Source organism: Myotis yumanensis, unplaced genomic scaffold, assembly GCF_028538775.1.
Source record: "Myotis yumanensis isolate MYYU_CA2020_CCGP unplaced genomic scaffold, mMyoYum1.0.hap1 SCAF_3, whole genome shotgun sequence".
In the NCBI taxonomy this organism is placed as follows: Eukaryota; Metazoa; Chordata; class Mammalia; order Chiroptera; family Vespertilionidae; genus Myotis; species Myotis yumanensis.
Window position 1 is genome coordinate 209,578,078 of NW_027223754.1, and position 22,879 is coordinate 209,600,956.

General features: G+C 39.6%; 1 protein-coding gene across 4 annotated transcripts in view; it reads left to right on the top strand.

The window, feature by feature from the left end:
- The window catches only part of TNRC6B (trinucleotide repeat containing adaptor 6B), a 229,884-nt gene that overhangs the window by 191,049 nt on the left and 15,956 nt on the right, over nt 1-22,879 (top strand). For all 4 annotated transcript variants that reach the window (XM_070411172.1, XM_070411174.1, XM_070411170.1 and 1 more), the window contains 9 exons: nt 4,650-4,781; nt 4,966-5,061; nt 5,239-5,419; nt 12,126-12,263; nt 14,370-14,546; nt 15,993-16,139; nt 16,336-16,431; nt 20,029-20,253; nt 20,705-20,775. In XM_070411172.1, coding sequence (XP_070267273.1) covers nt 4,650-4,781; nt 4,966-5,061; nt 5,239-5,419; nt 12,126-12,263; nt 14,370-14,546; nt 15,993-16,139; nt 16,336-16,431; nt 20,029-20,253; nt 20,705-20,775 — 1,263 coding nt within the window. The remainder of the gene's footprint in view (nt 1-4,649; nt 4,782-4,965; nt 5,062-5,238; nt 5,420-12,125; nt 12,264-14,369; nt 14,547-15,992; nt 16,140-16,335; nt 16,432-20,028; nt 20,254-20,704; nt 20,776-22,879) is intronic.

The following is a 22,879-nucleotide window of genomic DNA, read 5'->3' on the forward strand; positions in this document are numbered from 1 at the left end:
ACTCTTTAACCTTTAAATATCAGAGTGCCCCTTTTCTCAAACTTCAAACCTCCTTTCCCCATCTACAGTGACTTCTAGGTGATCTCACCCAGTGGAATGACTTGAAATACTTAGAATTCCAAAATTGTGTCTTCAGCCTAGATCGCTCTTCTTAACTCCACAGACTTCTGGGGATCTCTAGTAGGATGCCTTTGGCATCTCAGATTAACATGTCCAAAACAGCTGACTTCATCCTACACTCTCCTCAAAAACATTCTCTTCCTCCAAGTAAATGGTACTCTCATTCTGCAAGTGTTCAGGTCACAGACCTGAGACCTAATTGTGCATCTTCTCACAGTCCATATCCAGTCTGTCAACAAATCATTCCTTCACAACTATATCCAGAATCTGACCATTTCTTACCACTTCCTCTAATATGACGCATGGCCAAGCCACCGCCATTTCTTTCCTAGAAATGGCCTCCTGACTTCTAAAACTGCGCTATGTGATGCAGCCATTAGCCACCTGAGCACTTGAAATGTGACTAAATGCAAGAACTAAATTTTTAATTTTAATTCATTTAAATAGCCACAACTAGTATATGAACAGCACAGATAAAAACATTTATATCAATGTAGACAGTTAAGGTAAATCAAGTTACTACTTTACTGGGTATCAATCCTCTTATCACTCTCTCTCACTGAGAACACAAAGCCAACTCTTAACTGGGGTCTTTGAGGCTCTTGGTGATATCCCCACCTCTACCTGCCACTCTCCCATTTGTTCAGGCTTCTCCTGCCAACAGGCCCCAGCACACTGAGCGTGTTCCTGGATCGATCTCCCAGATTGCCACATGACTTCATCTTTATTTCCTTTGGATCTACACTTCAATGCCCCCTTATCAGAGAGGCTTTGTACGGTACACCACCACCCACTGTTCCTCTCCCTCCCCTGAGCATGGATTTTGAGCTCAGTAAATTTATGTCAAATCGTGGGAAGCTGCATTTCTAAATGATTTAGAAAATGGAATTGTTAGAAAAGCACAGTTAAATTCATCTAAGAGACTTAGATAAGGCTGCAAATTTCGTTATGACCAAAGTATCTGTTCCACTTGGAAAATAAAAATACTTGTGTTCTCCTACATTTTTGAAATTTGTTTATTTAGCAAAATGTGATTAACATAGGGGCAGTCAGTATTTAATGTACACATAGAAAGAAGACATTGAAACTAATCTTTAAGATTTGTTACTACAAATGTTCCCAGCCTTGGGTTTTTCTACCTTACTCAGATATTCAGAAAGTAACATACGTATTCTAGCAAGCTTTTGTCTTGCTTTTAAATTGCTGTCATTTTGCACCTGCAGTGCTTCGTTAACTGCCATATTGGCTCCAACTAGATCTTCACTTTCTCCAACCCAGCTGGAAATTGATGGCTTTTAAGCCAGAGTAATTAACTCCCTGCTATGGGAATGTGCAAACCTGCACTTTAATTACTCTGCAACCCAGGTACAAATAGCCATTTGCCAGGAGCTAGTCATGCTTCTCTCTGGTCCTTCTGTATCATCAGAGAAGGACTATACATGTGCGATCTGAAGAAGGGAAAGGTTGAGCAAAGCTAGATAGGAAGTCCTCAAAGTGTAACTGTTATAGTCCTTGTAACTGTCAACTTGTGAAACCTATGAGATGCTGGCATTTAAATTAAATTATAAAATGATCTTGTGTTAGTGTTTCTTTACTTTGTAGTCTTTGTGCATGTCTACCCTTAAACAATCTATTGTTTCATTTTGCCTTATTTGCACTTCATGTAATGAAACCATACAGTATATAGCTTTCTCTATTTTACTTGGCAATGTTTCTGAGATTTTCCCATGTTGATTTGGGCAGTTACAGTTCATATAGTATTTCATTGCATGAATACACCATCACATATTTACCAATTCTTCTATCAGTAGATATTTGGGCTGTTGCCAGATTTTTGCTATTGTGGGCAGTGCTGTTATGGATATTCTTACATTTCTCTCCTAGGATGAATTTCTCTAGGTTACTGCTATGTAACATAGGCATGTTTTTTTGGAATGGTAGTTTCTTTTGCTAATTTTGAGTATTAGGAATAGTAAGGGGAGGAAATAATAGACTCCTGGCAAGGGCAGGCATACATTCTCAAGAGAAATGCGTTTATCAGGAGACTAGCTGATTGTTCAGTAGAGCTTTTAAAACTGAATGAAGGAGTGGGGAGAAATGAAAGTTCAGACAATGGCTTTTTATTTTGGAGGCCAGTAGATTGGGAAACAAGTGGAGGGGATTTCCCATGAATCATAGAAAAAAGCGTTGGAAAAGAAGTTAGAAACAGTGGTCTAGAATAGCACTGTCCAATAGAAATATAAATGAGCCACATAATGTAATGTGAAGTTTTTAGCAGCCACATTTATTTTTTTTTTTTAATATATTTTATTGATTTTTTACAGAGAGGAAGGGAGAGAGATAGATAGTTAGAAACATCGATGGGAGAGAAACATCGACCAGCTGCCTCCTGCACATCTCCCACGGGGGATGTGCCCGCAACCCAGGTACATGCCCTTGACCGGAATCGAACCCGGGACCTTTCAGTCCACAGGCCGACGCTCTATCCACTGAGCCAAACCGGTTTTGGCTAGCAGCCACATTTAAAAAGATGAAAAGAGCCCCGGCCAAGTGGCTCAGTTGGTTGTCACCCATCCATATACCAGAATGGTTGCGGGTCCCAGTCAGAGCACATACCTCCTACATTGTGGGTTCAAACCCTGGTTGGAGTGCATTTGGGAATCAACCAATTGATGTTTCTCTCCAACGTCAATGTTTCTCTCTCACCACCACCACCCCCACCTCTCTCTCCCTATGCCTCTCGCCAAAATCAATAAAAACATTTGTTTAAAAAAAGAATCATAGCTTGCTAACAAGTTTTGACTTAACTCATTTCCTTCTTTGGTAAAAAAAAAAAAATATCTTGGATTATAAGAACGATACAGTTGTATCTCTGTTTTGACAAGCCAATTGACAAGCTATCTCTTTGTTCAGACAAGGTGGGAAAATGTAGGCTAAATGCTGAAACAGTTGTGTGGATTAGTAAATGACTGACTGACACTATTCCCGAGCTGATCAGTTTCAGGTCGGAAAGGAGTTTTTATTGGCAGTTTTTATTACTAGATTATCCTTAGCTCTGTCAAGTTCAACATTCTCATCGATGATCAGATGGAGAAACTAAAACTGGGAATAAGTAGAATAATAAGGCAGAAAAGAATTTGATGGAGTGACTGTTAATAAGTTAAACTATAGTGTTCACTTAATAGGTCTTTATCAAGCATCTACTATGTGCCATGCACATAAAGATAAATGTAAGGTCCTACGATCAAAGCATAAATTAATAAAATTTTAAAACCTAGCTGCTTAAATATTATATAGGGGAGCAAAACATTTTAAAATATTGTAATTTTTATTTTTAAATATTGAGATTTTAATTGACAATAAGCTTAGTATATGAATTGGGAGTTCTGATGCAATCATCAGAGAAACTGAGACCATAGGCATCAATAACAAAAGCATGGCTTTTAACAGAAGGCTTAGTGGTGGCCAGGTCTACTCAGTACTAGACTATTCTAGGAAATGGCTTTCTGTTCTGGGCTCTGCATTGAGAAATTGAATGAGATTCAAGTGGAAAAAAAACAAAACATATTTAGCCTAAAGATGGGACACAAGAGAACTGTAATCATTGTCTCCAGACATTGAAAACCCATCCTGAGAAATAAGAGCATTTATGGGGTGCATTTTTAAGCATTTGACATGGATTGACTCATAAAATTCTCAAGCAATCACTGAAGTTAACATTATTATTCCAATTTGGGAGGTAAGGAAAATGAAGCTCAGAAAGGTTAAATAAGTAACTTTCCCTGAGTCACACGCCTAAGAAATGGCAGACCTGTGCAGTCTGCCTCCAGAACTAAATAAACTCTTGACCAGTGTGCTTCTTGCCACTCCTGGAAGAGGGATTAAGTTTGTTGTCCTTGGCACCAGCTGATTCAGTGGGTTCAGTGAAAGAACGTGCAGAGAAACTCAGCTCAGGTCAGATAAAACATCTTCAATGAGCAGTCGGAATACGGGAGGGAGTCCTGTGTCTGCCCCTGGAGGTCCTGCAGCCTAGCCCAGCTCACTCCTGACAACCATGGAGAAGGAACCAGCCGAGCCAGTGTCTCTTGTTTATAAGTTGATGTATTTTTTAATTTGTATAACAAATACTTTATTTTAAGCATTTATTTAGTAGCTTTATATGGCTTGATATATTGTGTTTTATGGCACATTTTGAGTAATAATTTCTCAGACAAACGTCATATTGTCATTAAAATTTCCTGATCTTGCCAATGTTTTCCTGATTGTAAAGTTCATCATTTTTGTTGTAAAAAAATTAGAAAATCTAATAAAAGAATTTAAAAGCTCATACACTATCACCCCTCAGAGATAACTTAGCATTATTAACTCTTTGATGTAACTTTCCCAATCATGTAATGTTTTTCAAGGAAAAAATTGACTCTTGTTTTAGGTCTATTAAGATTATTTCCACACAAGAATAATTTATTTTGATAAATTCTGGCAGTTCATCTTTTTTGTCCTTTTTATTTTGTTTTTATTTTTCTGGCTAGGTTTCTGCCTCAGTGCTCAAGCAGTTTCCCAACAGTGGCCTGAATCCAGGTCTTTTCAATGTGGGGCCCCAGTTATCTCCTCAACAAATTGCCATGCTGAGCCAGCTTCCACAGATTCCCCAGTTTCAGTTGGTAAGTAGCAGATTTTCCTCCCGTAACTAAAATGGTTATGTACTTTTTCTTTAGCTTGATTTACTTCATTTTTATGTGCGCTCACCTGGGGGTAAAAATGACCAATAGACCAAGAACTTGGTGGCACTTTCCTCGTGGACACTTGACTCAGGAAGCTTAGGGCCTCTCTCTTTCTTCCCTGTAGGCATGTCAGCTTCTCTTGCAGCAGCAGCAACAGCAGCAGTTGTTACAGAACCAGAGAAAGATTTCTCAAGCTGTGCGCCAGCAGCAAGAGCAGCAGGTACATGGGATTGCAAGGGTCCCTCTCTAGTGCTCTTTGTAAGGAGTGCATTTCTACGAAACTTCTTTGATAGCAAAAACAAACCATATGCAATCTTTTCCTGTGAAGTTCGGGATGTTGCCTTACCGTGTGTCTGTTTTCCCTTGGGCCTCCTTGCTCTGGACTGCCCGCCTCCAGCTGGCTCGAATGGTGAGTGCACTGCAGCAGCAGCAGCAGCAGCAGAGGCAGCCGAGCATGAAGCATTCACCGTCTCATCCCGTCGGGCCCAAGCCACATCTGGACAACATGGTACCCAACACTCTGAATGTGGGCCTCCCAGACCTTCAAACCAAAGGGCCAATACCTGGATATGGTTCCGGTAAGTTGTTAGTAATGAGAATTACCTTTTTTTAAGCCTGTGGTAAGGATTGAACCTACATTCCCCTCTGTTTTCATAACAGCCATACAAAGTGTATATAGTCTTATCCCTGTCTTACAGATGAGGGGTATCTGAGTTATTAGCAACTGAGAGTTTCTATAGGTTTCAGAAGCTTACCATACAATGAGTAAATAGCAAAGACAGGGCTCCAACTTCTGACGAAAAAGCAGTCTTTTTATATGGATGAATGGCAATCTGCTTCCCCAGAAGTAGGAATTTTTAAAAACTGGTTTAAATGTTTGTATATGCTGTGAGTGCTACAGGTACCTGAGGTTATAACATATTAAAATATATACAAGTTGAGATGTTTAACTTGACTGATAAAATTACCTTCTCTTAAAAAAATGGAGAACTAAAATTAAATTTATAAGGCAAACTGATAAAATTCTTCTGATATTTGTATTTCATCTGATTTAAATAGAATTAGCACAAGTAAGATTACACCTTTGACATTCATAAAGAATTTCTTGGCAGGCAAATCATAGCTCTTTCAGAACTGAGGAACATGTTGTAAGCAGAATCCAATCAGTGAGGCAACAGTGATTTAAAAATAAATTTTAAAAATTAAAAACGTACCACACCACAGCAGGTTTCTTCTCAGATTCACATTTAGATTTTATTGGTAAAGAAGGTACTCTACTGTGCAAACTCAAAGCAAGAAAACCTGAAATCCATGCTCCTAGGTGGCAGAGTGACCCTGGACAATGACCTTGCTCTCTGTGCTCTAATTCTGTGAGGCACCTACTTATATATGTTTTTATTTCTTTCAGAGAGAGGAAGGGAGAGGGAGGGAGAGAGAGAAACATAAGTGATGAGAGAAAATCATCTATTGGCTGCCTCCTGCACACCCTCTACTGGGGGATCCAGCCTAGGTGTGTGCCCTGACCGGGCATTGAACTGTGACTTCCTGGTTCATGGGTTGACGCTCAACTACTAGTAACACTGGCCAGGTTCAGTTATACTCTTTCTTAAAAATGACCTGAGAACTGACTTAAATTCAATATATCCCTTCTACCACTTGACACAGAAGGGCTGACTCCGCACCATCCCATATCTTGCTAGGGCATGCTCATCTGTGTATCGAACACCAGGGTACCAAGCAAGGAGGAAGCCTCCCATAATAACTAATGAAGGTGTCATTATCTCCTGGGTTTCCAGTCTGCTTGTTCATCATGTTTTCTGTTAAGGATGAAGCTTGACATAAGAACCTGGGTGTTTTGGTATGTGTTGAGTTGTTCTGAATTTAGACACCATATGCCAGGGGTAGGGAACCTTTTTTCTGCCAAGGACCATTTGGATATTTATAACATCATTCACAGGTCATACAAAATTATCAACTTAAAAATTAGCCTGCTGTATTTGGTCAAACGTTTAATTAACTCACCCCTAATGCCTTGGCAGAGCCAGACCAAATGATTCCGCAGGCTGGACATTCCCCACCCCTGCCATATGTTGTAATAAAGCAGGACAACTTTGCTTCTTCCATTTCTTTTTGTCAAAGAATATGTAGTTCTCAAAGTAGAGTCCAGGCAGTTCAAAGCAGAGGGAGCTTTTGCAAAGTTGCAAGCAGCTTTTCCACATATTTAAGTGCACATGGTTCTTTTCAGCTCTTCTCAGTACTCATCCCTAGAGCATGTCTCAGGTGGAAAGAAAGGCACCTTCAAACAGCTTGACCATACAGGTTACTGACACGTAGTACTCTTAAGACACGTTTTCGGCCCTGGCCTTTGTGGTTTAATGGGTTGGGCATTGTCTTGTGCATCAACAGGTTTCTGATTCGATTCCGGGTCAGGGCACATGCCCAGGTTGCAGGCTCGACTCTAGGTTGTGGGTGCAGCCAAGCAATATTTCTCTCTCACGTCCATGTTTCTCTCTCTCACTTCTCTCTCCCTCTCCCTCTCTCTAAAAATCAGTAAAAATAATTAAAAAACAAAACACGTTTTCACAATGCATCAGGTAAAGCCTGTGGATAAACTTTATTACGTGATTTTCTTAATCTGGGTATATATTAATAAGACCTAAAGTCATGATGTATTTATCTCAGTGACAATCAGTCTTTAGAACAGCTTTACTATTTTCTGCCTCCTATTAAAAAGTAAAATTATACCTTGACTGTGAATCTGTTTTTAGCACATATACCTTTCTTATTTATTAAGAATATAGAAAAATTTTATCATGATGCCTTATTAGATTAATGGTATTATTTGTGATTATTGTTTTCGTCTTAACTATTCCTAATGGCTAAAGGATCAGAGTTCAGTATACACACACATATGCATTTATGAAAAAATTTGTTTTTTATCATATTCCTGTTTCATAATATTCCTGTTTCATAAGTAACTTATACATTTAGCTATGTATTGAAATCCTATTGAAGCGAGGAGAAAGAACATATTGATTTATTAACCTGTTTACGTTTAATAACTTATTAAACAATAGCTAAGTTAATTTTATTAGGACTTTATCATATTAATTGTAATCTGACTAGTTTTAATCTTCCTTATACAAGATACATTTTGTATAATTTTTCTTAATGTATATTACCTTATTTATTTCAATTGAAAAATATAGTTTGGGACTCTAAGTCTGATTTGGCTGCCTGTTTTGAATAAATCTGTAGCTATAAATTTTGATGAAAATATATTTCAAGCTTATACAGATTAAATTTTTTTTCAAAAAAGATTATATGGCAAAGATGTAACAAAATGAATAGTATTTTAATCTTTCTAATGCTGAGTGTATCAATCTAAAAAAAATACCCATGGATTAAAGTAGCAGGAATAATTCAGATTATCTTAAGTCTTGATAAAGTTTCTTTTGGTATATTTTCTCAAAATTAAAAAGTTAAATGACTTTTAACTGCTTAACTAATTCTTAATTGATTGTTTCTGTAAAATGGATTTTTTTTAATTCTCTGCTTGTAGCAAAATTGAAAAATTAAATTGTCAGATGATAATGACCTATCTAAAAGTTATGTTTTAGTATATATGTTATCAAACCCGCGGGGGGGGGGGGGGGGGGGGGGGAGATACTTTAGAAAGAATTCAAAAAAATAAGTGATGTTATTTTTTTAAAAATTTAAAAAGAAGTAAGTGATGTTATATACCAAGACTCCTTCTTTTCCAATTTGCTTATTCATATAAAATTTATTAGTGCTTTATGTCTATAAAAATTTGTAAAAATAGGCATAAAGTAGCATGAATTTGATCTCATTTTAGTAATAAGCCATAGCCATTAGTAGCTGAACTAATCGGTAAAACAGTCACTCATCTTAATAGAAAATGCATTTCCAATAAAATCTTATTTTTTGTCTAAAATGTATCAAAATTGCCCTAACCGGTTTGGCTCAGTGGATAGAGCGTTAGCCTGCGGACTGAAAGGTCCCAGGTTCGATTCCGGTCAAGGGCATGTACCTGGGTTGCAGGCACATCCCCAGTGCGGGGTGGGCAGGAGGTAGCTGATCGATGTTTCTCTCTCATCGATGTTTCTAACTCTCTATCCCTCTCCCTTCCTCTGTGTAAAAAAATAAAATATATTTAAAAAATAAATAAAATGTATCAAAATTTATAATATTTACGTGTGCATACCTAGTGGAAAGTAAAATTATGAATATTACAGATTTTCAAAATAGAGTAATTTGTATCTATGAATGTGGCAATATCATGTACATGTGGACATGGGTTGAGCTGTTGTGTTAAATGGGCAACTGTGGGTGATTTGTTTCTCTTGTAATGTTTTTATTATAATTATTACAAAAGCAGTAGTTTGTTTTTTAATCTACAATAAAAGGAGTAGCAGAAAATAGAAAACTACAGACAAAGGGAGTGAAGGGGGAACAATGAGGGACAAGTTCATTTGAGAGAGTTTCCTGCAGATGCTAAGCACTGAGCCAAGTGGTAGTGAAGAACAGATGATGAATTTAGGTGCCTGGAAGCCGGAGAAAGGACAGATAAGATACACAAAGGGTTGTTTTTGTAAGAATGATAAGATAGATAAAAGGGATATCCTGGTGAAATGAGTCCCTGGGAAGGCAAGGGGCATGTCTTATCTCTCTGTACCTGTTGCTAACATAGAACCTGGCACAAATTGGGCTCTCCATAAATATTCATTAACTGAACTAAGTGGTTTGTTTGATTTGAGTGAAAGTGTTGGTGAACTGGAGAATTGCAGGGAGGCCACTTGGTGGACAGCTTGGTTTTAATGAAATAGCAAGTGTAATAAAGTCAGAGTTTTCCTGGGTTGAGTGGTATGATAGCTCATAAGTAGCCCAGAGATCACAAGTGGTGTGCTCCTCTGCTTCCTGTTAATGCAGCCACAGAGCACAGCGCCCCAGAATCCCTCCCTCCAGAGTTGCTGAGTGCATTCTGTGTCCTGATGTCATGCCAACACTGTATGACATCAAGAAAGAAAGAGTCATGTACAACCTTGCACTGATTTTTTTTTCCTCTCAATGGTTTTGGGTTTGTAGGGTAAACCCTTCAAGGCAGTTTCATCTTCTGTCCTTCCTGTCACCCCTTTAATTGTTTTCCTTACCAAACCTTGTTATTTAGTTATGGTGCTGCTATATTTTGGTGACATTTGATCCCCAAGTTTCTAATGAGAATGATGCCCACTTTGCTTAAGGTTCAGATGGACTCCTGAAACTCTCCCCTCTCCTATGATTTATAACTCTTACTAATTTTCTACACTTCATGTGTCACAAAAGAACTCTAAACAGCTGAAATGTAATACCTTTAATTCCCTATGAGTTTTAGAGAAATTTTAGAACAACGTTAAAGAAAATTAATGTGTAAGGAATGGTTCCTTATCCTCTTACTAATCCCTACATTCTTGTTTTTAATCTTCACCAGAATCCTGAGTTATTTTCAAAAGCTCTTTCTCAATGACTGGAACCAGCTTTCAGATGGCCTGGAATCCAAGCACCTTGGGCTGGTTTTCTCTGTCAAAGGTAGAGGTGTAATTTGCCCAAGGAGCAACACACTTAGGCCATTAAAGCTTATGTCAGAGAAAGCCCTTGTTCCGCTCAACTTCCCTGCCCTCCAGTCTTATTTCAGCTCAGCAACATAGGACAAAAGATGAAAATATCTTAAACCCTATTTTTAAAAAATTGTTTAATTTGAAATAATTTCAGCTCATACCAAGGATTTCTACTCTCCACCCTTCAGTTACTTAGACTAGTGAAGTCAGTTACAGTGTGAAAGAACAGAGTGCTTTATATTTATAGCAACATTTTGAACATGTCAAGAGGGTGTTGGAAATGGACTTGAACTTGACTTATTATGCATTTGTAAAACTATACCTGACAACTAGGAGAAGCACAGGGGAAAAAACATATCCTGGATCCTCAGTGGGAAATGGATAAATGGTATTTAGGGACCAATAAGACACCAGCAGATGGTAGGAGAGTAAAATGGATGCAGCATGGAGTCTTGCATGGCCAGAGCTGCACATTCTAGAGTAAGAATAGATTGGCTTTGGCTCTTGTAAGCCACCTGAGCTTCGGCATGGGGAACCTTGATCACCTCTCTGGGTTGCTACACTTACTATAGCTTTTAATCGTCTCTCTGGTTATTCATTGCTCTTCCCCTTCTCTGTTTCATTGCTTTATTTTAGTCCTTTATTTTACTTTTGTGACAGTGGGTTTGAAAAATATCAAGTACATTCTGATCCAAAATGGATGGTGGACCTTGTGAAACTCCATCAGCGAGTCTCTCACTTTGGCTTTCTCCTGTCCAGCCCTCTGCAGTGGGAAAGCATTACCCACCAAAACTCTTGGGGAAAGTCTGACACCCGAGGCTTACATGGGGGCTCATGGCAAAGTCAGCTCTGAACCTCTTACTAATAACCTATTCGAGCTTTGGGATCTGCATCACTGCATAAAAACTTTTTCAAATTGATCTCTCAGATTCTATCCTGGCCTTCAACTACCCATTCTCACCTTGCCAGTTCTCTTTCTAAAATACAAACCTAGCTACTGCTCTCTCACTTACTTAAAATTTTCTTTATCTCCTGTCTTAGAGGGAAAAAGGTCCAAACTCCTTTACCTAATATATAAAGACCTTGCATGACATGACTCTTCATTTCTCCCCCATCTCCTACCATTCTGTCTGACTTCGTCCATGGTTAGCCAGCCAAGCATTGGAATTACACCGTACTCTCATTCCTTAAATATTGTCATGAGTTAGAGCTTTGTACTTGGTTTCCTTGATTTCCTCACATACTTACCTAGGCCCCAGGTCAAATTTCCCTTCTTCTGCAAAGCCTTTCCTCCCCCAGGACCCTTACCACAACCTCATAGCTGCTCTTATTCTGTATTGGTTTAATGTGTGGACACCTCCACCTCAGTTGGAGAATCACTGGCCCCAACATTCTATTTGGCACAAATGTCAGCCAAATTAATAGGTGAGTGAGGTGGTCTTAATTATATGGCAGTCATACACATGTTCATACCTTAACAGAGGCCTTATGTTTTTAGCAAGCAAGACCAAGATCAGTATTTTGAATTAAAATGTCTGTTTCTGAATGAAACTCCTTGAGAATTAGTCTTTAAGTTACAAATGAATCCATTCATGGGTTCTGCCTCAGAACTCTTGTTACTGATACTAGAAATTTATAGAAAGACATAAAATGTGGTTGTCTGTTTCAGGCTTCAGCTCTGGCGGCATGGACTATGGCATGGTTGGCGGGAAAGAGGCTGGGACAGAGTCTCGCTTTAAACAGTGGACCTCCATGATGGAGGGACTGCCCTCTGTAGCCACACAGGAAGCCAATATGCACAAAAACGGTAAGAGCAAGCAAAGCATTATGAGTCGGAGCTCTCCTGACCCTCAGCAGGCCTTGAAGTGTCCTGTAAAATTATTTTAAAGCATGGATTTTTAGCTTTATTTTTTAGCAAGCCTCTTAATTTCTCCCCAAAAAATCTTATGGTTGCCTATGAAGGAAGATTCAAATTATAAGAATGCTAGTTCTAATTAAAGAGAGCAAAACTCCCCACCTGTGGTGGGACGGGATTGAGGATAGTAGAAGCGAATTTAAGCACCCATTTAGGATAAAACCCTAATGAATTGGCTGAGAGAACAAAAACAGGTTTTTTTAGGTGCATGAGATCACAACAAATACATTGATTTTTGAACCTTTCAACCTCCAAAATATGACTAATAGATTAATCAATACATGAGATTTGAACTTTCCACAAAGCTTTCTTGCTCTTTATGGATTACAGCAATTGAGGGCATTCTAGGCTTTGGTTGTAAATGTGGGTCAGCTCTTCATCTCCAAAGTTCTCTGCAAGAGCTTCTCCATGTCCCTGTAAGACAGAGAGAAGGTCGTGGAGTCTTCCTTCACCCTTTGTTTCAATGTTGGCTTGGACTCCACTCTGTCTATGAGAACCAAGTATAAATCAGAGTGGGACTGCTGCTGCAGCTCCTGGCAGGCCTCGCCCCGTCATTCTGCAGCCTGCCATGGCCTTTCTAAGCCACTCTTAAAAACGTGCCCACCCAGCGGCTACTCAAGTGGCCACTTGGAGCTCTCTGCCTGCGATCCCAAATCATGTCATTTGATTTTGTGCCACAAAATGAAGAACGATTTGTAGAAACTAAGATCTGTTTCTGAACTCAATAATCCAAGCCCATCATCTATAACTTCAGGCACTTACACTGCTTCCTTCCCTAAAGACTTGATAGGTGCAGGACAATAAGTACAAAATGGCCGGTGAGAGGCTATCGCGAAGGTAGGACAGCCGCTTGCCTTTTTAGAGCTAACAGGTAATATTTTCCCCATTTCCTTAGCAATCTCCAAGGGACTCGAGCTTTTCGTGCTCTACGGCTACCCTCGACTGTGCCCTCGGATCAGATTTCTTTCAGAGGCTCCAGAAAGTCAGTGACTTCTTAGCTGAGCATGGAGATAGTTTTGTTGATACTCCTGCTAGGCCAAACCAAAGAGATTCTTTTAACCGATATTTATATAGAGATATTTTAATACATAGCCTTGGAACTAATTTTGTCAGCTCATAAATAGGACCCTAAGAATAGATCAAGTGACACAATACAGCATGTAAAATTTGTTTGAGAAATAGGTAGAATGGTATCTCACGGAGGCTAAAAATGTTATTTAAAGTAAAGTTCATTTTTTTGTTAGTTGAAGGGAATTTTAAGCATTTGATTTTTTCCTGCCTCGTGGCATATAAAATGTATGAAGCGGGCACTGACAAAACCGCTGAAATGCTCTCAGGAAGGTACTTACAAAGGATTTGCTGTTCTTCGTGTGTGGGGCCATGGATCTCAGAGCTGCAGAGTTCACTGCTGGTCTTGTGCTGGCAAAGACCCTAGGCAGGAATTCCATCTCATGGCTTTGGAATTTAAAGCAATTGCAGATGCTTTTCTCTCCAGTGGCCTTCCCTACGTTTATATTGCTTCTGCCAGCAAAACTAGGCCTGATCAGCACTGAAGAACTTGGGTGGGTCGGTAATGTCGATACAAATGTAGTTAAAAAGCCTTCTTATGTGCTGCAAGTTGTTTAGTGTTATTATTTCTCACTCTTGAGTCATTAGTATAGAAACTGTGGGGATAGTGGTGTGTAGTTTATGAAAGTTTACTTAACTTCATAAGACCATGGAATTTTAAAACTGAAAGGAACATTCAAGAATGAAAATAGTGCTTTGTGCATGAGTGAGAAACTGAAAGGCTCAGAAAAGTGAAATGAATTGTTCACGATCATCCCGCTTATTAATTATATGCTGGATCTCAAGTGTGACCCCTCATCCTAGTACTCTTTCTACTACATAAGCTTCAGGATACTGTATTTGTTTGAGTTTCTCTAAATAAAAGATTGATAAGTTCTATTCACAGGAGTCCTTTCCAAATGTGAATTAATTTCCTCTCTCTTTTGTCAGGCGCTATAGTGGCCCCTGGTAAGACCCGAGGAGGGTCACCATACAACCAGTTTGATATCATCCCAGGTGATACACTGGGTGGCCATACGGGTCCTGCTGGTGATAGCTGGTTACCTGCCAAATCTCCACCAACAAATAAAATCGGAAGTAAATCCAGCAATGCCAGTTGGCCTCCAGGTATTGTCCAGGAATTCTGAACAAATTGTTTTTGCCACCTACTTTACTCAGGCATCTACTTTCATTTGCTTCATTTAGTAATTATATGCTGTAGGAAGATAGAAAATTTTCATTAGATACGGTCTCTGCTCTGTAGCGTTCAGTCAGGAAAATAAGGTGTTGACACTGATCGCCTGCAAGGTAAGCTACTGAGTGGTAAACACTGCGTGGACTTGGATGCACTGAAGGAAGTCAGAGGAGGGGAACCCGGAGATAAAAGAAGGTGGCTTGGAGCCGGGGCTTGGCATGCATTTGTCATAGGATGCTTTGTCACCTGGATTCTTCTGAAATAGCCATTGAATTGATTTATTTTTTAAGCACGTATTTATTGTCAGGTTCACAGCAGTGAGTGAATGAGAATATTTGTTGCTTCTCTCTCTCTCTCTCTCTCTCTCTCTCTCTCTCATGCAAATAACCTATTCATTGTAGAAAAAAATTTTACTGTAGTAAAGCAAAAATAAGAACATTTGGTATATGTCCTTCTAAACCTCTCTATATAATTATATTTGTGATATGAGTATGCTGAGTTTCAGTTTATTAAAGTAGGCTTGTATAATGCCTGTTGCTCATTTATAATGCATATTGCTTTCCTTCATCATGATTAGAAAAATAAAAGTTTATTATCACACCACATAACTTTAAGTATGATTGAAATTAACCAATAAAAATTGTAAACAGTATTTATACATATTCCAGGCTTTTTCATGATAAGCCTGATTATTCCTGCCAGTTGTCCCTGCACATTTCGTCTAGTAGTGGTCATTTGTATTGTATTTTCTTTTGTGCATCTGAGCCAATTTGCAGTGAGATAAATGGGAGAAGCCACTGATTCCCAACCTAGATATTCTCTCAGTTCTTGTCCTAGATGCCTGAATAGTTCTCATGAGCACCAGGCGTTAATCCTGCCTCCCTGCCCCCAAGCTTGAATTTCCCTGGGAGCAGGAAGAGCAGGTATCGGGACTAGGCACTGATGAGCTCTGGCATTAAGTTCACAACCATAGAGAGACAGAAGGCTGACATGTTGTGATAACACAAAGGTTGCTGCCAGAGTATATTTTCAGGATGACATTTTTAAAAATTCTATGATGAAAATCTGAAATAAAATACGGATCTATTTCTTATATCAAAAAATAACTTTATTGTACCATATTTTGAACAACCTTCTACCTCTTGCCTGGCGGCGTGGCTCAGGGGTTGAGCATTGCCCCATGAACCAGGAGGTCACTGTTCGATTCCTGGTCAGGGCACATGCCTGGATTGTGGGCTTAATCCCCAGTCGGGGGCGTGCAGGAGGTAACTGATCAATGATACTCTCTTATTAATGTTTCTATCTTTCTCTTTCTCTCTGAAATTAATAAAAATATATTTAAAAACAAAAACCTCTAATACTTGTTCTTCTTCTCTCAGAATTCCAACCAGGAGTGCCATGGAAAGGTATCCAAAACATTGACCCTGAATCTGATCCCTATGTCACCCCAGGAAGTGTGCTGGGAGGTACAGCCACATCTCCCATTGTAGATACTGACCACCAACTTCTGCGGGATAACACCACAGGTAAATAAGTCAAGCATCCCTTGTGTTGATGATTCAACACCCAATATTTTCAGATGTGTCAATCTGTGGCTTCATTTATACTTGCTACTATCTAATAACCAGAAAACATAAGAACATAAAGCTTTTCCAAGTTTCATTTGTTATACTGACATTTATCTGCAATATTTTTATCATATTTTTCATCTGTCACTCAAAGGGTCTAATTCTTCCCTCAACACCTCGCTGCCTTCACCTGGTGCCTGGCCCTACAGTGCCTCTGACAACTCCTTTACCAACGTTCATAGCACTTCAGGTATGAGTGTGACCACAGGAAATTGGCATGTATTTCTTAACAAATACTGTTATAGTAGTTGAATAGCAGCGATATGTCGGCATAGATGGAAGCACAACTCCTGTACTGACCATGCTCTGGAGGGCCTTCCAGTGTCAGAGGGGCAGGATGAGACGTACAGCTTGAGGACAAAGCAAACGGTGACATAATCACAGAGAGCTGTCAGTGTGAACGAGGTCAGAGGTTATCTCCTGATGACACAAGTGCTTTTCTTTTAACCAATCTCCCAAGAGAATCAAGGGCCATGGGAAGAACGAGGTAAGGCCAGGTTTTATTCCTAAAGCAGCCAATTGTAGCTTGCTTTTCTCTAAAAATCCTTTCACTTTCAGACAAAGTCTATGGGCAGCCCTGGCTGGGTAGCTCAGTTGGTTAGAGCATTGTCCCGATACGCCAAGGTTGCAGGTTTGATCCCCAGTCAGGGCACATACAAGTATCAACCAATGAATGCATAAATAAGTAGGACAACAAATATCTCTCTCTCCCCCCCCCCCCCTTCCTTTCTCTCTCTAAAATAAATAAAGAAATAAAATTTTAAAGGCTAAGGACAGATGGCTAAGGGGAAACAAGAGGACCTTGATTAATTCTACCAACAACCTTTGCTGAGTTCCTTTTTTGTTGTTTTGTTTTTTGGGGAATACTAGGGAATGGAAAAGTTAATGGCTATATAATGGATATAATAGAGCCTTTGAAGGCACTCAACAGAGTGCCTTACAGATTGGGAGAGAAATCATGAGTAATTGGCACTTTGGTCTTGGAAAAGTTAGACCTTAAGCCATTCAACCCATTAAGGCTTCTGTTCTTTGTCTAGGCAAAAGTAAATAAAACACATCCTTAGCTACCTACTAAGACTCTGAAGGTTAATGACCTTGCAAATTATTTTCTATTTTTTTCTCTTTACCTCTGTCATATCAACAGCGCAACAATGATCTATCATTTTATTGAGTGCTCCTGTAAACCAGGCAGCATGCTAAGCCTTCAGCATGAATTCCTTAAAAAAAAAAAAAAAAAAAAAAAGCAATGACTTATTTCTTTCTAATGACTCAGTGGGTTTGAAGTCTGGGCAGGGCCTCGTTGGCCAGTTTCTCTGCTGCGATAGGGTCAGCTGGGGTGTCTCATGAAGTTGCAGTCGATGGCAGCAGAGCTGAGCTGGAAGGTTTCCCTCAGATGTCAGCTGTCCAACTCCCCAGTGTGCCTTCTCTCACTGCATGTGCTGCCTCATCACAGTATTTTATCTCAAGCTTCTTTTTTTTTAATTGAATTTATTAGGGTGACATACGTACGCAAAACCATATAGGTTTTAAGTGTACAATTCAAGAAAACATTATCTGCACGCTGCATCATGTGCTTATCGATCGCCCCAAGTAAAGTCTCTTTTGTCCCCATTTTACCCCCTTGCCCACCTCCACCTACCCCCCCAGCTATCACCACACTGTTGTTAGCATAAATTCTATTTTTTTCTTTTTAAGATCCTTTTTTATTGATTTTTAAAAAAATTTTTTTTTTAATTACAGAGAGAAAGCGAGAGGGGAGAGAGAGAAACCTCAATGATGAGAGAGAATCATTGATTGGCTGCCTCCTGCATGCCCCCTACTGGAGATCGAGCCTGCAACCTGGGCATGTGCCCTTGACTGGAATCGAACCTGGGAGCCTTTAGTGTGCAGGCCGACGCTCTATCCATTGAGCCAAACCAGCTAGCAGTGGTTCTCAACCTGTGGGTCGCAACCCCGTTGGAGTCGAACGACCCTTTCACGGGGGTCACCTAAATACATCCTGCATATCAGATATTTACATTATGATTCATAACAGTAGCAAAATTACAGTTATGAAGTAGCAACGAAAATAATTTTATGGTTGGGGGTCACCACAATATGAGAAACTGTATTAAAGGGTCGCGGCATTAGGAAGGTTGAGAACCGCTGAGCTAGGGCTTTTTATATATATATATATATATATATATATGAGGAAGGGAAAAGGGGAGGGAAAGAAACATTGACATAATACAAAACATTGATCAGCTGCCTCCTGCATGACCCCTACTGGGGATCAAACCTGCAGCCTTTCAGTACACAGGACCACACTCAACCAACCAACTGAGCCACACCAGCCAGGGCTCAGCATGAATTTTTATCTTACTTTCACTAAAAGTAAGGAGGTTCTGGTGCTGTCCCCATTTTTTAGATGAAGAAACTGAGGTTCAAAGAGCTAATGTAATTTGCCTCAGGTCTGAGTGAGTGTATAAAGGAGCCAACTCAGTATTTCATGTTTTAACCACTACCCTACATTATACTTTTGTAGGACTTCTCCCTTACATGTAAAAACTCATTTTCACTTAACTCTTTTATTCCTATAACTGCCCATATCTCAGGTTTATCTGATTTATCTTTTGTCTATAATTGGACATTCACCTGAGAGATGGCCCAATAATTAGCCCAGATATGTCTCCCCACTCAAGGCTCAATCCCACCTCCAAAATTATCTTTCCTTTTTAACTAAACTCTATATTTTTCTTAGTGATGCTCCCATGTGTCACTAAGTCACAAATGTCAGTATTGTTTTGCTCTTTCATTTCTCCCTTGTTCCCTGGATCCAGGCAGTGATGATGTCCCCAAGTGGTCTAGTCTACCGTCGTACCTCTCCTATTCATGTCTCTTTTCCATTCTGTGTGCTGTCACCCGGGTTTTAGATCCTACTTTAAATACTACATACTGGATCTACTGCAGAATCTCCTCCTGATGGCTCAGTCAGTCCCCAGCCTGCCTCCACGGCCTCCGTTACCTCTCTGCCCCTGTGGAATGTTCAGCCAGAATTGGGGAAAAGCATATTTGGTACAGGATGGGTGTAAATTGAACCTTGGTTTATATTTTTCAGTCTCTCTGAGCCCATCTATTTATGTAAATCCTTCAAGACCTGTCTTTGCAAAGCCTTTGCTGACAGTCCAGTCTTGTCTTTCTTCTCTGTGTATTGAGCATATATGATGTTGCCCGGGGTTACCAATTTTATTGTTCACCTGTTTTGTCTTCCCATCTGACCTTGAAGTTCTTGAGAATAACTGTTTATATTACCCACACACTGATTTAGCGTCTTAAAGCATAGTAAGCCCTTAGAGAATATTTGTTGATTGTATTTTTTAAAATCTGTTGACATCTAATATTCTGGATATCAAGAAAAATGTAATTTTCTAATGTAATTTCCATTAAGTCAATAAGTATTTGTAGAATGTTTTAGTTCTGCTAGGTTTTATATTCTATATCTAGAAGTCTGATGGGTTCAGGAATACTGTCCCCTTTGAATTTATCTTCCCTTTCGGGCTGTGTTTAGTTAAGAAAGCTGTAGGGAATTAGATAACTTACTAAAGCTTTACTCCATTTGTTAATTTGTCAATTCAGAGTGATAGTCATTGAGAATTTTATATTTAGTAAGCTCAAAAACTATTATTGTGCATTGCTGCTTTTTATATGTGCGCTTACTATTTTTAGAATTTAAATGTCTGTGCATGTGCTCAAAAGTTGTGTATTTGGTGACAAAAGTAACCTTACTCCTTCCTCAATTTTCTTATAGCAAAGTTCCCTGATTACAAATCAACATGGTCCCCAGATCCCATAGGACACAACCCCACTCATCTCTCCAATAAGATGTGGAAAAACCATATTTCCTCAAGGAACACTACACCGCTGCCCCGCCCACCGCCTGGTCTGACCAACCCCAAACCATCATCTCCCTGGAGCAGCACAGCACCGCGATCAGTCAGGGGGTGGGGGACACAGGACTCACGGCTTGCCTCGGGTGAGAAGGATCTGCATAAAGGAGCATCCTTGTTCAAACACAAAGGTCTTATGTTAACACAAATGGTGAAGATGTGAAGTCTTCACAAGAGAGGAAATGCAGGTTGGCTGGTAGAGGCGAAAGTGTCTCTTGAGTGGAAAATTGCAGTCAGTGTAAGGCAAAGGGACCCAAGAACTCCCAAGGTGCTGATGGAGTAAAAATGACGAATGGCAGAGTGAGAGCACTAGGAGGAAAACGTTGTCGTGTAGAGAAGGTATAGGAATGCATAGGGATCCGGGTCTCGGAGAAGAGAGCTGGCTCCTCGGTGACGAGATAAAGATCAGAGTGAGGTGGAAAAGAGACACTGATTTATACGAGGAAGAAGCATGTGGGCTATAGGAAAATGTTTATCACTCGTGCCTTTTTACATTTCTTGATTTTTTTTCTAATCTTATTTTCTGATTGCTTATAGCCTCTACCTGGAGTGATGGTGGTTCAGTTCGTCCTAGTTACTGGCTGGTTCTTCATAATCTCACTCCTCAGGTAATCATGCTTGCTTGTGATTTTCTAGATAGAACTTAATTGTGTTAAGAGAGAGAACCTCAGAGATGTGCGCAGATACAAAAACTAATTTATTTCCTGTCACTGCAGAGAGGTCTAGCCTGCAAGGGTGTGTCTCCCCACCCAAGGCTCAAAGCCTACTGCTGAATGGGGGATGTTGACCACTCAGCTTCACGCCTGCCTTCATGGTGATATTAACACGTGTAGTTTATAAAATGGTGACAGTGGGCGTTATTACCTGGTGAATTCTGTTTAGCAGAGATAACTTGCTGTATAGATTTGCCTGGCAGAATCTAGAAGTAAGTGGGAGATAGCTATTTAAGTGTTTTAACCACATGCAAAAACTTACCTGTTTTTGTTTTAATTACTGAAGACTTGAGACTTGATATTAACTGTTTTTCTGCTTCATAAATAGTTAACCATCTATCTCTGCAGAAGGAATGTGTCTATTTCATGAGGCTTAAATGCCTCGTGGGTACTTCTGATTTTTCTCTCTGTTACCCTCTTCTGTGTAGATGGTAGTATTCCTTTCCATCATCAGAACATGCCCTCTGGGTTGTTTGTAGTGTGGTGGGACTTCATTTGTACCAGAGCACCTTCCCTTCACATTGGTTGCTTTGATGACTGACATATTTGCAGCAGCATTATGTTAATAAGCATTCAAATGAGGTTAAATGAACCCATCGAAACGAGCCCATACCCTTCATTTGGACTTGCCAGCACAACCTTTACAGCATCTTGTTAAAAGAGACAATTAGGTGCCCGGCTGGCATGACTCAGTGGTTGAGCATTGACCAATGTCACGGTTCGGTTCCCAGTCAGAGCACATGCCCGGGTTGTGGGCTCGATCCCCAGTGTGGAGTGTGCAGGAAGCAGCCGATTGATGATTCTCTCATCATTGATGTTTCTGTCTCTCTCTCCCTCTCCCTTCCTCTCTCAAATCAATTAAAAAATATTTTTAAAAAGAGAGATCAATTAGGCTTCCCTGCCTTCAACACACAGAATGATTTGTCTAGCATTGAATTCATAAATGAATTTGTGTACACTTTGCTAAGCTAGCACTTCCAGAGTGGTTCCCATGGGATATTAGTAGGTGTCTGGCCTAATATGTTGGGAATGTATACTTGATTAAACAAAATTAAGCAGGTTTCTTCACTATGAGACTTTTTAGTTCCTTTAATATGCTAACATGTGTTATGATCCACAGTGGGGAAATAGAGCTTCTCCTAAATTTATTTGCCCAGCGAACTTATCTAATGTTTGATAGGTCACTTTTGTCAGCAAATACACATAAATTTGCGAGTAAACCCAGGGCTGGTACATGCTGAGAAAGGCAGTTTTCTAAATACAATTAACATGAGGAAGAGTCTGGATTGGCTCTTAATCCTGTATCTAATAATTCAGCTAAAAGCCCCAGGTTACTTAGCTAATATTTGACTAAAGCATGAAGATTTTTTATAACCATCCTCAAAACTATATCTGCCTCATTATTTCTAAGTCGTCACAGTGTGGTGGGTGTAGTGTGGTTAGGATGAGAGATACACTGTATTGAAATGAGACTGGACAAGCCAACCAGCTGTTCACTCGCATTTTATTTTATTTTTCACTCCCGTTTTATAGTATGAAAAATAGTATGTATATATGTGTGTAAAAGGAATATAGGGATTGGCTGTGTTTGTATTAGAAAGAATTCAATAATTTTAAAAATCAACACTTGCCGCTTAGCAGACTAACCTGGGTTATAGTTTAAAAGAATGTTATAAGGTCAAATCTCTGGTGCCTGGATAAGTTTACTTTTTATTACCTAAAATATTTTTGGAAGACATCTATCCTGAAAAGTCACTAGTGGCATACACTGATATGCTTCTGTAGTCAATTGTCATTTTAAAAACAATGCTAAGAGCTGTTTCTCCAATCATCTATAATAATAAAAGCGTAATACGCTAATTAGACCAGACTGCCAGACGTCCTCCTGGATGACCTTCCTGACGAAGCTGGGGCTGCGAGGGCTGAGGCAAGCCGCCGCAGCTGCAAGGGCCAAGCCCCTTGCACGAATGTGGTGCATCGGGCCTCTAGTCTATATATA